Source organism: Rhopalosiphum padi, chromosome 3, assembly GCF_020882245.1.
Source record: "Rhopalosiphum padi isolate XX-2018 chromosome 3, ASM2088224v1, whole genome shotgun sequence".
Lineage (NCBI taxonomy): Eukaryota > Metazoa > Arthropoda > Insecta > Hemiptera > Aphididae > Rhopalosiphum > Rhopalosiphum padi.
In genome coordinates this window covers 10,379,340-10,398,504 of record NC_083599.1, presented here as the reverse complement: position 1 = coordinate 10,398,504, position 19,165 = coordinate 10,379,340, and the positions used below count along the sequence as shown (strand labels likewise).

General features: G+C 30.5%; 1 protein-coding gene across 2 annotated transcripts in view; it reads left to right on the top strand.

The window, feature by feature from the left end:
* Positions 1-644: 644 nt before the first annotated feature.
* Positions 645-19,165, top strand: part of LOC132928007 (probable serine/threonine-protein kinase DDB_G0282963) — a 27,981-nt gene continuing 9,460 nt past the window's right edge. Inside the window, exons 1-7 of one of the 2 annotated variants that reach the window (XM_060992569.1) lie at positions 645-852; positions 1,582-1,676; positions 3,445-3,951; positions 17,115-17,298; positions 18,184-18,369; positions 18,460-18,741; positions 18,834-19,115. In XM_060992569.1, coding sequence (XP_060848552.1) covers positions 3,556-3,951; positions 17,115-17,298; positions 18,184-18,369; positions 18,460-18,741; positions 18,834-19,115 — 1,330 coding nt within the window. In that variant the 5' untranslated portion in view covers positions 645-852; positions 1,582-1,676; positions 3,445-3,555. Of the gene's footprint in view, positions 853-1,559; positions 1,677-3,444; positions 3,952-17,114; positions 17,299-18,183; positions 18,370-18,459; positions 18,742-18,833; positions 19,116-19,165 lie in introns of both variants that reach the window. The other variant, XM_060992568.1, reaches the window with a different exon arrangement.

Genomic DNA, 19,165 nt, shown 5'->3' with positions numbered 1-19,165 from the left:
TATATGTAATATAATGCACCTCCCTGCAGTTATATCTATATATATCTACCTATATAATATACATATTATAGCCGTACCGTCACCCATCACAATGAGTAATAGTACCTATACCGGCTATATACACCTATACAATAAATATTACTGTATAATATAATAATAATATTATCATCGTCCATATCTACGCGTTTATTTCCCTCGTAAAATCGAAACATCGAAATATTTTATCGTAACGGTTATTATTTTTTATCATCGTAATATTATAACACTGCTGCAGCGTCGTTTCCTATATTATATTATTATATACGTACGAAGAAGATGTACACACACACACACACACGCGCGCACACGCGCACCCATAGGATGTGCATACGATGTGTACCATATATGTGTGTGTGTGTGTGTGTGTGTATTATATTATATATTATTATTATAATATTATGTATTATGTACGATGTAGTGTAAAATACTGACGATGTGGCGGCGACGGGTGTGTTGCGCGCGCCGTATACATGCGCCGACGTAATTATAATTATTGTATCGTCTCTGCCGTCGTCGTCGTCGCCGCCGCCGCCGCCGTCGCCGTCGCCGCTGCCGCCACCACCGCCGCTGCCGCCGCCGTCATCGGGGTTGTGTGGTAGTAGCAAGCGGCAGTGGCAGTTGATAGCGGTCCTTCGCCGCGTAATGGTTTGTCCACCGCTGCGGCGCCGAACGTGTATTATCATCGCCGTAACAACAATAATAATATTATTATTATAATAGTAATAATAATAATTAAAATCGAAAAAAAAAATAAACATTTTCGTGTCTCACGCTGAAAACGCACACTCAGGCGCAGCATCATTCATCCGAACGGTACATTAATATTTATAATATTGTTTTACTATATAATTTTTAATATCGTCGTAAAACGATCGCGAGCATATTATTATTATCTGCACACACGCCGTCACCCCGTCGATCGTCGCCGGCCGGTATTTGGCGGTGGTCGCTTTTCTTCCGTATATTATAATAATAATATAATATTGTAATAATAATAAAAAGAATTGTTTCGAAAACAGAATTTCGTGTTTTCGGTGCCGCCGCGTGGCTTACATAATAATATTATTCGTGTAAAAATATATCGATCGTACATTATACCTTTAATTGTTATTAACTATACCTTTTTTTTTTCTTTTTTTTTTTACCCGTCATAATATTGTTTTATTATTATTTACAATAATATCACGGATGACACATGTTCGAAACGCCACGGCGTTTACACAGTCGATAAAAAAAAAATAATAACATAATATTATATTAATTACCGGTAATACTATCCAAACGCCTATAATAGTCGCCCCGTGGCGTTCAACCGCGATTGGCACACACACGAATGTGTCGTTTTACGATTTTTCGTGCGATAATTATTATTATTAATAATTGTACGTTGTACGCGTACCGCGAATAACGACGTCGCTCTATTAGAATTGATCTCGACGCGAGCCAAACACGTTAGCTCGGTATTATAATACATATTATTATTATTATTATTATTATTATAATGGTATATGTATTTGGAGGACATTGATTTTGACCAAGCAGGGGACTCGGCAACTCGGCGCCGGCACAATTACCATAATAATAATTGATTAATTAATTGACGACCACGGCCACGGCTTGTGAAACTATTTACACCGGTGAGTACACACACCATCATCACAAAGCATGCTATTTTTCAATTTATAATAATATTTATCAAACGCTGTACCTATACATTACATTGATGATTTGTATTTTTCCTAATAATATTATTGCCGACTATGTATATTAATTACAAGTTACGATAGGTAACGCCGTACATCTTAAGAATGTATAGATACTTCACCAGTCGTACAAATTCTTTAGGACTACATGCATAAAATAAATTATGTAATCATATACCTATATCCTCTATAATATACAAGACAACAGAATGAAATAAAAACCTATAAATTGATTTTTATCACCGGTTTTATTTCCGTTTTAGATGGTTTCCACTTCAATAAGTAATATTGAATGTGAGTAAACTATATTGTGTACGGTGTTTTTTTTTTATAGTTTTTATTTTAATTTCTATGAATTTTATTAGGTAAATATATGTATCGTTATCTTTATAGTTCTATGATTGTGTTGGTTGATCGTAATTATATAATTATTGAATAATAACTATAATAATTTACTTGGATTATAAGAAAATAGCAGCAGCAGCATGCCAGCATTAAAAATAATCATAGTATTGATGATAATAATTATTAGTTTGTTGGGGGTGTTTCAAGTTAAACGATCTATTGCCTTGCCTTCATACATCGTAGGTATATAAACTGATATTTTAATCGCTTATACTACAACACGCCCTAGCATATTATACATACGTGCGTTCGCACGTAGGTATCGATACTAAAATATTTGAATTATAATAATAATAATAATTATTATTATTTTATTATTATTATTATTATAATGACCACACCGCTGTACTATACCACTGCACTATAGGCTACTTAATTATAAACATAATGTTATTTATAATACCATCGTCGTAAAATAGTAATCGATTTCACATCGTTTTATAAGTTATAATTATAATTTAAAAATTACGAGTTTGGGAAGCAGCGTTCCTGCCTCCGGCTACTCACTAACCAAAGAGAAAATACATGTATGTGTGTGTGCGCGTTTGACTGTGTAGTGTATGTGTGTACAGTATGTATAATGGGCTAAAAATGACGTAGTATAATTACGTTTTCCATTAAATAATTAATTTTTACCAAAGATTATCACAGTAGGTAGATATATACATATACTACTACTATACCATAATATATTATTATATATATTAGACGAACATATAATATGGTAATTCAACCATAAATTAATTACCGCAGTGGAGATTCGTAATATAATACGTGTATGTATGTATTATATATAATATATGACAATGGAGAGCTAGGTTCAATGGGGTAGTTGCTACTTAAATCATGATGAGGTGTCCGAGTATGGTTAAGGTCATTGTTAATAATATCGTGGCGATGGAGAGAAACAGCGGCGGCGGTGCGCGGAGGCAGTGGCAGTCAATTGACGTTATCCGGCGGCATCCGCTCAAATATTATTACATCGTCGATGCGTTATAATATTATAATTTATAACGACGACTATAAGTAAATGACAGTGATAATATAAGTAGAATAGAATGAAATTGGCATGTATTATCCACCAATAAAATTTTAAACGGACGATTATTAGTGTCGTATAATATATCAATGTATAAGGCGGATGCTGCATTAGCTACAACATATCGTATATTGTGACGTTTGTATGACCAATTAAAATGTATAGGAACTCGTACAATGTTTATACGAGATGTTTCTATTTAATCGCCACGCAGTCGAACGATACAATTTATTGAGTGTGTGTGTATGTATGTTTCAGGACGTCGATGAAATAAATCCAAATCAAATTGCCTTACATCGAAAGTATATTGCGTACACCTGGGTATTATATATATATATATATATATATATACCGTCGCCACCAACAAGTATGAAGGTATCGCCACTGTTGCCGCAGACGTCGGCAAAAAAACAAGCAGAGGACGTCCCTCTTCGCGACGACTCGGAAGCCGCTAATAACTGTTTGAAACGCCGTCGGCTCCATTCGCAGACGAATATCATAATCAACGGTCACTATCGACACCACAGCAAACACCATTACCCTCGGCACGACGACAACAAATCGTCGTCTATGGACTGTTTCGACACCATTAGCAATAGCGTTAACGGCAACAGCAACAGCAGTTGTAACAGCAGCAATAGCGGCGAAGACGCGAGCGATTGTGACGATTCACCGGCGAGGCCCAACAGTCACCCGAATCAACAATACCCAGATGGGGGGACGTCCGCGGCGCCGTCGCCCGCACACAACAATCACAAAAAGAAGGTACGTTATTTTCTCCGATACGTCGTCGTGATGTATAATAATAATAATAATAATAATAACGATAATGATAATATACGCTGCGTCGGCGAGCGTTGATATATCGCTTGTTGTATATATTATACACCGTAATAATAATAATAATAATATGACATAATATTCGTTTGTGATATATATAATATTTATGTTTCTCATACTATCGATTCGATCGGTATTTATATTAAAAAATAGTCTATGTTATAATAATGAAAAACTACTATTGCAATAATTTAGCATCGATCGAATCGATGACGGCGGCGGGGATGTATATAAGAGCCGAGAGATTAAAAGGCCGCGGCGAGTAATAAGCTTTGAAAATAAGTTATTAAGCTGATATTGCTACAGCGGTATACGGCGGCCGCGGCGTGCTGGAGTATATAGTGGTAGCAGTAGTGATAGCAGAGGTCGACGACAATGACGACGTAATTTTTCTCTGCTCTATGGGGGTGAAACGGTAGCGCGGCGAACGCGGTGGCGACGGCGGCGGCGGCAGTATAGTAATAATATAATATGACGCCGCCAGCTTTTACGTTTACCTTCCCTGCACCTTCCACACTCAATCTTATTCCCCGTTGTTATGTCAGTGCCGCCGTATTTTTAAAAGGGTAGGTCAGTTTCGTCGGCCGTCTATTGTACACAATAGTCATGTATAGTAATAACAATAATAAACGTTACAATGCAAACTGTGTACACTACCTATGACTATGACCTATAACAGTATCGCTATATAGTGCTCTATAAAAGTATACATAATAGGTTACGATACCTACCTAGTTTACGATATGTACCTAAATATATCTGAAACAATATTATCATAAAACGATTTGCCAAATAAAATCGTACGGCTATATACGGTTAGACGCGAGTGCGTAATGAAAATAATTACGATTTTAAAATTTTATTATTTTTAATCCGATTAGAAAATATGTTATTTGATATTAAATTATTTTATTTTAAAGTAAATAAAATATACGTGTATATATATATATATATATTTTTTTTTAAATATTCAGTTGATTTGGTTTTAACTTTAATTTTAATGGAAATCGCTCTGTCCCACCTTATTAAATCAAGCGTATACTTATAGAGTACATCGACATATATTGCGTACATACTGCATATTATTATAGTATTCTAGAGTAGGTACATTATTTTGCAATTTTATTGAAAAATGATAAAATAGTTATTCAAATGATTACGACCTACGTGTACATATTATATATATATTAAAGAATAGCTTTTCCATATACATACACAGCTGCGTAAATGAGATGTATACATTGAGATAGTGCACGCCGGGGGTGAACACGCAATAAAATCGTGACGCGGCACGGGGTAAGGGGCAAAGAGACAAGTGGTAATAGTGGCGGTGGTGGCGGTAGTAATGGCGTTGGTCTGCTGTTAGTACTGCAGCGTTTATAGAACCGGCGCCGGTGGGGGTGGCGAAAATGGTGAAAACAGTATATATATGTATAATGTATATTATATATATTATATAGGGAAGGGTACGATATTATAATTAGATGACGTAATAGTAATAGTGGACCGTATACGAGGGTTGGTGAACGGCGGTCGCGGTGGCGGAGGAGGGTGAATAATCCCATTTGCTTCGGCCCTGTACCCTGATTTCATACCGCCACGTCGACTGACCAACCCTTTACCACCGCCACCGTACACACACGCGCACATACGCCCACACACACACACACACACACGCACATGCATTCTCCCAACCGACCGACGCGTTCACCCCGTTCCCATATACCACCACCGCCACCGCATCGTGCCGACCTGCTGGCATACAACGCATAAACCCTCTCCTCCGCCATGCTCACCGCCCCTTATTCGCTCTATCCGTTTTCCTTTTGCTGTATATATACACTATAATACTATATATAGGCATTCGTCGCCGTCTCCGTCGTCGTCACCGTAGCTGCCGCCGCCACGTATATGTTCTTCACTATGTATATATAATATAATATTTAATATATACATGGTATACGCACTATCCTCTGTTGTACACGACCGAACTGACAGACCTGATAGTAATTATAATTTCATCTCTTCCCGCTATCCTCGGTGCACACAACACTGCATGCTGTCACTGTTAACCGTCCGAACATCATCCGACCACCGCTGTACCGCCTTCACCTGCTTCTGTACCACCGCCGCCACCGAGAAACCGGTCAGTTCTAATAAAATCGCTTCGCCTCCCGATTATACATTTTTCCGGCCTTCGTCTGCTGCTACACGTGCATCGCGCGCACCACTAGAAACAACTGTTACCGCCGTATAATACCGAAATAGTATTGAGCAATATGACGTTTACGGCGGCGCTCATGTAGAGTATGCAGTGTTGTATAAGTAGCACGCGTACATAGTGTTCACTACTATACACGTATATTGCATACACAATATGTATCGCGGTACAATCGAATTTTAATCATCGCTCTGCAACTCCGAACGTACACAAAGTTTCACGCCCACGCGTTCTCGTTGTACGCTGTTATTCCGAATAATAATTCTGATACACAATATATTTTATATATTTTTATCACAGTTTTACGATTATCGCATTTTTTCGTCTACGGTTTGTACGGTACCTATATAAGTAATAAATTTTTACCGCCGTTGTCGTATAGGTATACATTTTATTCTAGGAAGTGATAATATTGCATCGTCGTATATATAAAAACGCGAAGAAAGTCAAATGCGTTTATAAATATTATTGCATTCTATCGAAACGTATAACATTTTCCCGGGAAGAAGAATAGAGAGTAGGATTTATTGAAGCATCGCCGCTATACCGTCGCCGCCGTTACGATGAGGGCTATATATATATTTATATATATATATATACATGTACGTGTATATATATATATATAGGCAGCAAATATAAAATATAAGCAGCGGCAGAACTGTTGGGCCTAGGCAGCGTCGGCGGTAATCTTATTATTGTATTATAATAAATTTACATATATTAATCAACAGCGGCGGCGACTCGGACGGATTTTAATTATATATCCCGACGCGGCTCGGGCCAGCCCGTTCGACGGTGGTGGCGGCGGCGGCGGCGGCGGTGCTGCTGCTGCTGGGGTGCCAACCCGCACCGTCATCCCCACCCGGCCATCACTCCACCACCCGCCACTGGTATATACTGCAAACTATAGTATATAATTATATATCGTCGTCGGTACAAGGGAGGTGTGTGTACGAGAGAAAAGGGTACTACGCTACCCATCTACTCGCCGCCCGCCGACGATCTCTCGCCTCTCGTGCACATTATTCGTATTCCCGCTGCCGTATTATTTACCCCTATCCACGCCTCTGTCCATATATACAATATATATATATATATATACGTATAGATAGATATGTGTGTTATGTGTGTGTGTGTGTGTGTGTACATACAAAAGCGAATATATACATATTATATTTATATATATATATATATATATATATATATATATACATATAAATATATAAGAGGAAAAGGGGTACGCCGTCGGTGCTCATTTACATTAATCCAATAATTGCTGCATGCAGCGGCAGTAGTAACATTGCTATGAGGAAAGGAGAGAGGTGGTGGTAATTAGCAATTCAAATAAGCGGCGCCGCCGATGCCGCCGCCACCGCCACCACCGCTGACGTCTATGGTGTGGGGGGTAATAAGCTCGAAGGCGGTGGTGAGTATAGTATATAGTAACGCACCCGCCACCAATAATATTATTTTGTGCCGTCGCTGAAATAATTGTACCATGTTTTTTTTTCAACTTTAATAACATTATTATATCGCTCACATAGAAGTATATAATATACTAATATAATATATACATACGTATATTACGTGCGTGTTATACGGTGTGATGGAAAAACTCTCCGGCACATTCCGCTAAATCTATTCGCAGTGTTCGAAAATAATGTACGCGTCTATATATACCTATATATATGTATGTATAAATGTATATATATTTATTATGGATTTAATAGGCACCTATCTATACGGCGAATGTGATCGCTATACTGCGCGATGGCAGTAATAGCGGACCCCTTTGTAACTGGCGTACCGTCATATATATATATATATATTATATTATATATACGTTTGTGGTTAGGTTGTATATGTATATATATATATATATATATAATATATAGTGACCGTCCGGGTTAGAAACGCCTCTGTCCTGGCGCGATGAGGGGAGGGAGAAATTACGATGATGATGATGATGGAGGACAAAACAAAAATACGAGTTGAAAAAACAAAATAGAATTATAAAATAAAAAAAAAAATCGACAAAAAAATAATAAAAATTACCGACAACAGGAGCAGAAGAGGGCAAAACGAGGACGAGTGTAAGTGAGTGTGCGCACGCGCAAGCTATGTGTGTGTGTGTGTGTGTGTGTGTATGTGTATGTGTGTGTGTATATGTAATTAATTATTCCAACGGCAGCGGCCGCCGCCACGGCGGTCTGATATATTTTTTTTCATTTCATTATTTATTACGATTGTTTTTTTTCCGCTCACGTCCGTCCGACTGGGGCAAAACGTCCGTCCAAATACGTATACGTATATATAATATAATATGTATATAATATATACATATATACATATATTTGTGTTATTATTTTTATAATTCGCCGCCCTCTACAGCTCGTCTCATATAATAATATTTGTTTTTTTTTGCCAGAGTTTTTTTTTTGTCCGCAGTGCGTACGTTATTATTATTATTTTATTATTATGATTTTACATGAACACAAAACTTTCGAAAATGACGACATACGTACATTGAAATGCTGAAAATAGTCAACACTATATTATTATATAACAAAAGAATGATAAAACGATTAAAAAAATAATTCTTCGTTCGATCAAAAGAAGATACGAGTGTTTTATAATTAAAAAAAATATAATGTTTCTTATTGTCGTGAATAGTTGTAAAGTGTGAGTAGAAAATACAACATTAATGTAGGTAAGTGAACTTTTAAGTTTAAAAAAATCAACCTTCATAAAAATTAATACATTTTTGTTTTTTGGTAAAAAATACAATATTGTATACAAATCGTACAATAATATATTTTAAATCAATATTCAAAAGAACCTTAAATAATTTAATAAATACTTCAATTGCAAGGCTTAATCTAAATATTATTTTTTAATAATAAAACTAATAAAATAATTAATTTATGCAAGAAATTGCAATATCAATTTAAAATCTTTTTTAAATGGTAAAAAAAATAGTGCTTAATAAACATCATGAAGTCATTAAAATGTCAAATTCAAAAATATTTTTCAAAAAATTCAAAATGCATCAAAAAGCATGCCAAAATATACCTACTTGTTTTTAAAAATTGATAAATTTTAGTTATTTTGCAGTTATTATAATTATAATGCCCGATTTTATACCCTTATACCTTGGTAAAAATTAATACAAATTTGCTATTATCAATGTCAATCATTCACTGTTTATAGAAGTTAAAAAACGGTTGACTTTTATTAGGTGGAGATATTTTATAATACTTTGAAAATTGACACTGTAGTGTTTGATTTAATATAAAAACACAAGCTTAGGGAGAAAATGAAATTGATGGAATAGTTAAATAGTTAATAAATAACAAATAATATGATATACATTTTAATTTGTGTATTTATTTTGATAATAATATTAAATTAAAAAATGTATAAAATTTTTATGCGTAGACTTCTGATATAGAACTAAAAAGCTGCTATTGTTATTATACTGTTTATATTGTAGTTTAGTTTTCGTAAAATAAAACAACGAAAAATATCATAATATATCAATATCTTAATAATTAACAATGATAATATTTATTATTAAATAAAACACCCAAAGATTGTTTATACAGCCAAATAAGTAAAAAACAAAATATATATTTGTGTTTTAAATATAATGTTAAACGTGATATCTGCACAACCTTTTATAACATTTTAATAGTTTAATCTTAATAATTTTGAGATAACATTTTATAAGATTATTTAACGATAGTCAAATATTTGATACTTTCAAACTTAAAATATTCATAGATTTAATAATTTTAAGACGGTTTTGTTAAAATAATATGGTTTTAATCTTAATGTCTAAACTTTATAATATTATGAGTTCTAAATAGATGATTATATTTATAACGTCGATTTTTTTTTTTTTTTATTATTATTGCCTAATTTGAACTATCTAGTTTTTAAGTACTGTAATATTACGATACTAAACCCACTATTTTCAATTAAAAATAATTTTTAAAATGCATTAATTAAAATTTCTATCCACTTTCACAGCCGCTCGTCTGGAATTCACCGAATTATTATTATCTACCAAAATCCGCTTGTAGATATAATTTTTACTGCGGTAAATATGTTTTCAAATCATCCTCGTCGCCTTAAATGAAAATTGTACTGCGACTTACTACAGTAAAATTGAATGATGAAAGTGTCACTATGAGTGATTTCTTTCTCAAAAACACATGTGAAAATTAATAACAAACAAAAACTAACTATAATTATTTAAATAAATATATCGATCGTATTTTAGATAAAACAATTTATTCATACAATTCATTTATTTATTCATCTTTATATCCTAAATCTCGAGTATTAAGAAAAACGATTTTCAATTATAGTATTATTGTGATATCAGAATAATAAAATAATTTTATATAAAAGTAAATAATATGTATAATGAGAAGGTGAAAAAGTTATAAAAATATTTAAATTTATAACAAAATAATATTATGAATTTACAAAATGTCAGAATATAATATTATTATAAAAACATTAAATTTTAAAAGTTCTTAATATATATGGGATAAATCATTATTGTACCTAATTATTTCTAAATCTTAAATTTCCATAGGATATTTCTAAAATAGTATGAAAAATCATTGTTATTCAAAATATGGTCCTTAAATATACATAAAAATTCCAAAAATCAGATTAATAATTTCATTATTAAAGAAAAAATTTAAATAAGTATGCTGAGTGAACAAAATGCCGATTGGAATAGAATTTTCAGTTATTGTAGGTACAACAAAATATTTATCTAGATTTAAAAAACACACAAGAAATAAGCAGGATATTTTTTATTTTTATTTAAAAATACCTGACTGTCATATCTATATAGTTATCAGTAATTCAATATACTTATTCGTATAGTTTGGAGAAAGTTAAATTATTGGCTGTCCATAACAATATCCAAATCTTCTCATCTCACCAGAAAAAGGACAATATCTCTAACTACATTTAAATAATGTATTTTAGTTCATGGAGAATCTTTATTTGAGTCACATCTTGTAAGTCTCGAAATGGTTACACTTCGGTTGACAGAAAACAACTTATACATTAGTAATCATAGATTTTAATAAAACATTTATAGTTATTCTAATTTAACACAATGATATTAAAATGGTTCGCAGAAAGGTGACTTTTATTAATATTATTCGCCCTAACGCCCCTAACTCATATATAAAGATCGATATGCAAAATATGCAGTTTTGGAAATTACTTATCGTTATCTACTGTACAAAGATTTGATAGGGGAATTTAAACATTATACCATATTCCCTTTTATAGATAGGTTAAAAAATTCCAATTTCACATAACATCAGATGATTTAAAATTTATAAAAAAACAAATACATATAGATATACTCACTAGTTTAAACCATAGGTGGATTATGGATTAACTACCGGTGGCTTAGCTTCTACCCTCTCCCTATCATTTATATGCGATTAGATTACTCGGGAAATTAAATAAAATTAGATCCATTATTTAGTATTGTTTGCTAAATGTTTGCACTATTTACCTAGGAAATCAATAATATATTAATATATTATTATTTATTATGACTAGAGGTCAGATTTTACGATTTTACATATTTTTTTTCTAGTGTAGCTATGTAGTTAAATGGCAATATGATATTTGATTCATGAAACACAGAATTCATAGAAATAATCTAATTTTGCATAAAAAAAAATCATATTCTAGAATCAAGAGAATATTTGAAAATAAAAAACAATATTTTTATTTTCGTAAATATTTTTCCAAAGAAAATAATTAATAATTATATTACATATTTATTATTTGTATGTACTATTTATACACCAATTCATTTTTATTGTAACAAAACACGATAAATTTAAACTGATTCATTTTAATATTTTTTTTTTTTTTTACAGAATATTAAAAGAATATTTTGAAATTTTAAGGACATAATAAAACATTATATATATGATATAATACATAATATAATAATATAATATATATATATATATATATAATATTTATTACCTATTTTTAAAGACATAAAACCCATATTTAAAAGATTTTAAGAGAATATGAATCCGACCTCTAATCATGATTAATGTATATGTAAATTGTTATAGTATAAATTGTTTTATTTTATTGTATCTAAAATTTGATTTTACCTTTGATTCAACAAAAACAAACTAAATGCTCAATATCAAAACCATTTTAATTATTATTTGTATGAAGACTGTGTATGTGTACATACAAAAGTGCGTATAGCTAATACGTAAATGTAAATGTATATTATTATAATTTATAAATAAATAGGAAATAAACTGTTTGGTAGATATATTCCGCATACGTGAATGTGTGTATGATCATACATTTGTATAATATTAACAGCAAAATTATATTTATTTATAGAATAACTACTTCACTTGTTATATTAGTAAAATGTAAAATAATTACCAATTCTGATTGAAATCGTATTACATACAATATCCTTATATTAATATAATACACTAGGTAATTTTACGACTTTACGAGTGAGAAATGTCTTCCTAATTTCAAATAATATTCATATGTTCGAATGTTTGATATAAATTAATAATACAACAATAAGCGCTTGCCTTTGATTAAATATTGCACGTGGAAAATCGAAACGATTGTATCTGCAACCCGTTTGAATACAAAGTATAAGCAAATGAAAAACGCCAACGTGATAGTATATATATATATCATATTATTTAGTAATATTAAATTAGTCTAACGTTGAAAAACGAAAATGAAATAGCCGAGTACAAAACTAAGTTGTCGACGTCATCGAAAATCCGACTGGGTTTTCCGTTTTCGAACTGTAGCCTATGCGGGTTTTTTTAAGTCCTAGTGAGACCGTGGTCAGGGATTTGTAATTAAAACATTAAATATAGGCCTTTTGCGCCTCCCTACGCCCCGCGATAGAGCTTCACTATGGTTCGTTTCAAGCAAATCTAACGTGCGCGAATCCACGGTTATAATGTACAATAATAATAATAATAATATAATTATGTAGGTACAATATAAAATTTGCAACGAACTCGATAATCGCTATAATTATACGCATCGTGGTTTAAGCTGTAATAATATGCCTATAAATCATAATATATACGGGAGCTGATCCAACCCAAGATAACTTGCAGGTGATGTATACATGTAATTAATTTTTACAGACAAGCAATTAGAAAATTATCTCAGTCCTGAAACTAGTTATTGCAATTACAAAAAACACTATGAGAGATGTTGAAGATAAAAATAACGATTCTTATGCGACCACGAATATGATGTGTCTGAAGTGTGGATTTGATTATTTAAATGGAAATTTCATATTTTTCGCTTACCCTAGAATTTGTATTCATATCACAAAATATATTCTTATTTGCAATCAAGTTTTACATATCAATAAGATATACAATATAGGCACTAGAGTACTAGACAACAATTATTAATTGGTACAGACATTTTATTTGATGAAGCATGTCAATTTATATGAATATATACTTTAAAAAAAAGAACTATGAAAATATCGGAATAGAAAATAAATTTTAAAAACGAATGTGATAAGGTTAGGTCAACTCAATAGTCAGTTATGCATGTTATAATCATATTTTACTAAACAATTTCGTGACTTCGACGTTTTATCGTTGATTTTCTTTAGCAGTGACAAAATCGAAAACGACCTCTTAGAAATATCAACTATAGTTCGACTTCCAAATGGATAAAATATTTAAAACGATCGTCTTCGGTTCGTAAAAAAATAATTTCAAAAAATATCATTAAACAAGACTAAAAACATTTCTCGCCTTCACTCATTATCTAAAATACATAAAAACACGATGATGTTAAAATATTTTTTCATGTGCAAATTTTCCATTTTTTATTCCGTTTAATCGTTATAGTGATGAAATTATAATTTTTTAACATTTTTAGACCATTCAAATCAGAGGACTTATAGTACTTTTATAGTTATATTTCTATTGCGACTACGTTATAATTATATTGTTATTTCAGTAGGTAATTATTATTTTTTTTATTTATTATTAAACACGATTTTGAATATACCTATATATTTATATATATATATATATTTATACATTTACGTGACACAATACAAATATAGTTTTATTACTATATTATATTGATTTTTTTGGCGACAGCTGGGAGCAAATGTCTAGATCTGCCACCGAATGTATAGAGTATTATTTTAAATCGTGATACGTAGAGCATTAATATTATCATCATCGTCTTCATCATTAAATTGTCTATTTGTTCTATATTAACATGCAAATATAACTGCAAATGATAAAATATTACATTAGGTACCTAATGGATCAAAGTCCTAAATTATTGTACGTACGTAAGTACACAATACACATAATAGGTGTATAGCTAGTTCATTTAACAAATAGGTACCTATGAATGTGAGTAATAACAATAATTAGTGTATACAGCAGATAATACGCTGGAATGTAATACTATATACTCGTATTATTACTTTGCCATCAAAAATCGACAACTGCACCATTTCGTTTCATTGTTATCAATAACTAATTATAAGAATATAATAAAACAACTAAATTATTTTAAAATATTTCATCTGTATTTTGTGCGAAATTATTTATGCATTATGTGAATAGCCACAGCCCACATTTTATAAGTTGTAACTAGAGCGCGGATTTTTATGCACTAAAAAATATCAAAATATGCCATATAATACAGATTCAAAATTGTAAAAACATGCAATAAAATTGCAATTATTTACATCACAAATTTGTATATTTAAATATTATAAAAAGATTTTTGTAAAAAATTTATTGTAAATTTATAAATTAATATTTTTATTTATTATTAAAATGAATAACCATATATATTTCTAATTTATCTTCAGTTATAACTTATAATTATCTATTCTAGTATTTCTAGCTTTATTAATTTCAACTCGCTGAGTAATTCGATTTCATTGTACCTATTAGTGTATTTTAGTGGTTGTATAATATATATTAGCTCGTGTATTTTCTATTTAAATCATAATTTTCATAATTCTGTAACCAAATCATATTTACCTTATTTTAATTTCAAAATAAACTTTCCAAGTAATTTTCATCACGTTTATTTTCGATTAAGACTTTAAAATATATATATATATATATGTATATATTTATTTAGAATAAAAATATTTTACACAATAGGTACAATATTATTGAAATATTTTTTGTTGTCATATTGCAACACCACCACCAAGTATAACATTGATGCACCAGTGATGATTCCTGTTAAAAGTTTTATACTTAAAAGACCCGAGAAATAAGAATAATTTTATATTTGGTACTGAATCTTTAACAAAGTTACAGGCGTTTTTTATTGAAATAGTTATGTTTACAATTAATTATTTAAAAATAACAACATTCTCATTATTTTCTGATAAGGACGTGAAGCTGCAATTTTATTTTTATTAAGTTTTTATTTGTACTTATAAACTTTATAAGCTGTATAGTGTTTTTTTTTTAATATTATAAAATATGTTTGCAATTTGTATTTAAATCACTCTACAATAAAATATTTAATTAATGAATACATCACATTCTACAATATCTTGATTTAATTAATATGTTAATTAAAGTGGAAAATTAACGTATTGACAGCAGAAGTAATTTCCTAGGACGTCATAATTTGTCCGGAGATAAGTTTTTTTTTTATAGAGGGAGTTCAAAATGTTTTTCTTATTTATGAGTAAAATGGAGAGAAACTTCTGATTACCTACTATTGTGATCGGCAAAAAGATAAATCTATGTCTGTATGTTAGTTCCTACATAATATATCAAAATATAATTTATTTTCTTCAATATAAAAATAAATTATAAAATAACAACTTTTTTTTTAATATTGCTGATTATCCTATTCTTTAACATCAGTGACCATAAATGACATCGTCATAAGTATCATACAAAAGTTATATAAAATGAAACAATTTTGATTAAAATCAGAGTGTACATATACCCTAACCTATACTTCGGGAATTTATTGTAATGATATAATTTTTTATTGACATCAGGTAGAAGTACTTGCATGCTCTAAAATATTCATAAAAACCTTTCCTAAGTAAGAAATAGACATGAATGTTGTCAAACAATGAAGACAAATTACTTTCAATATAAACGAAAATATCTTGAAATATATTTATCTCCTATTTTTTTCTTTTTACAAAATCGACTTTGGTAAAATTACTATAATTTAAAAGATACTATAAAGATACTACAGATACTTTTTATTGAAGAATAGATTATTGATTATTATTTTAAACTCATATTAATTTTACGTCATAATTTTAATGGTTTATACACTTTTGGATTTAAATTGGATACATTTAAAAATATCAGATCTTAATTATGTTTTACGTGAACTTAAAATTTAAAGAAAAAAATAAATACTTTAATACATATTTATATAAACTATTATTGACATTAGTTTTGTACATATAAATTATTAAGCAAGGTTAAATTTGCATGACATTAAAGCACCGTTGTGACGAGAAAAGGGTTAAATGTATACGCGGCAAGTATGTATATAAATTGTAAGAGCTTTTAACGTGTATTACAATTTATTGTAGCTACTCAACGCTAAATATGAGATGCCAGTTTAACTAAAAAAAGTAAGTGAAGGTGGAAAAGTCATAGTGAAAATAAACGTTTATATTTAAATAGTTCGCGCCAATACATTAAAGTATACATTTATAAAACTACAATTGTTCTTACATGCATTTTAATAACCAATCTAGGGTTTTCGGTTTTATAAGTATAAAAATATTAATTGTGCACATTTTTTTTCTTGTTAATAGGATGGTTATCAGCTGACTACTGCAATTGGAAATAACAAAAGTTGTAGTAATGGAGGAGATTGTATGACACCGGCAATAAGACATACTGTACAACAGTTAGCTATCAATAGTGATGATAAAATCACATTATCGTTGTCAACACACTCCGAAAAAAATAACGACAGTGAAACCTACAGCAGTACACGTAAATAATGTTTAATGAAAAATGATTAACTTTATTGTAACTATAGTATTATTAGGGTTCAGAAATTTAAAAAAAAACAACCATGACCTCAAAAAAATAAAAACGAATAATAATGACCTTCAAGTACCTATATATAATATTATGATCTACTAAATAATGGATTTAATTTTTGTAATATTATATTACATAATTAAATGTTAGGTTACAATGAGCATTGTGCACCCATATTTTGTTGTTATTTTTTACTGAAAAACACTTAATAGCTTAAAAGTAATAAAGTTTAAAAGAACTGCAGTAATACATCGATTAGATAGAGGCAATACAAAGCGTTTAGTTATTTTTCAAATGTGTTATTCTACGAAACTTTTTCCGATTCGTCATGGTTTTTAGATGTGATATGAAATATCATTACATTTTTTATTATATTTATCAGATATTAGGCTTATCTGTACTCCACCAATAGAAAATATTACGAACATAATTATATTTCCTACTTTAATATTAACAAAAAAGAACACCAATTGTTTTTTTTTTCATAAAATCAAAAAAAAAAAATTAATCAATATATTTTAATATTAATACATTTATTTTTAATATCTGTGTATGTGTGTGTGTGTGCGTGTGTGTGTGTGTGTGTGTGTGTGTGTGTGTGTGTGTGTGTGTGCAAATAAAAATGTAATATGGAATATGAGAAACGTCTTTTTTAATTCACAACTTTTATATCTTGTATATAAGATATTTCTGTGCATTTCCAATTATTTATTTCAACATAAATTATCTTAAAGGGTACCTAGTTCAATATTTCCACGTTACATATTGCTAACAATTCTAATAATTAGTAATTACAGTATTCAATTATATTTATTTATTTTATTTTTGCAATAGATGAACCGATATTATCGTCAAATTCAATTAAAAACCTGAATAAAAATGCAACGACTAATGACAAAACTCCTTCTGTAGTAGACACTGATGTTGACGATCCTATGGTAACAGTCAATGATATTAACAGTGAAACTAGTAATGACGATTGTTTGTCTCAATCGCCTTTGAACTTAACCCGTTCCCAAGGTTTGTTGAGTTCCATTAATATATTTATAAATAAAATGCATGCACATGAAAATCAATCTATTATTATCACGAATAACTCGTATCTTTTAGGCTCGTCAGAAGAAGGTGGTAACAAAAGCGAAGACGACGATGAAGAATATGATGACGATAGTGAAGAAAAAAATGGCATTGGTAATTCCGTTAATGAAAATGAAAATATTGTCAAAACAGAAGTTCCATTTCCTTGGAATATTACCACAGCTAATAATAAACAAAAACAGCAACATCAGGATGATAAAATCACAGCACCACCACCTCAACTTTTGTTAACCTCTGGTCAACTTACTACGGGATGCTTACAAGCAGCACAATTACTAATACCAACAGCTCGAGGTAATAAGCACAAATAAAAAATAAAAAATTATAACTGTTATGAATATTTGATTAAGTATATAATATAACTCACATATTTTATTACATTAAAGGTATTATGACTCAGACAATTTTGGCCATTCCCATTAATGATATGGTTTCTTCTGCAATCACAACTCCTACTTCAAATCAGCAACAACTGCAGCAACAGCTATTATATCACTCAACAAATAATGTTCGACAAAAAAATATTAATCGACAACAGCTCAATCAAATTTGTCAACCATCATTATCCTTACCACTAAACCGTTATTTTCAACAACACCAAACTACAGCTGATGATACGACTGCTGCCAGTGGTACTCCTGACAACGTCAATAATGATAACAATAATTGTAAGTATTATTTTTATTTAACTGTATTACAAACTTTATATTTCCAGAAT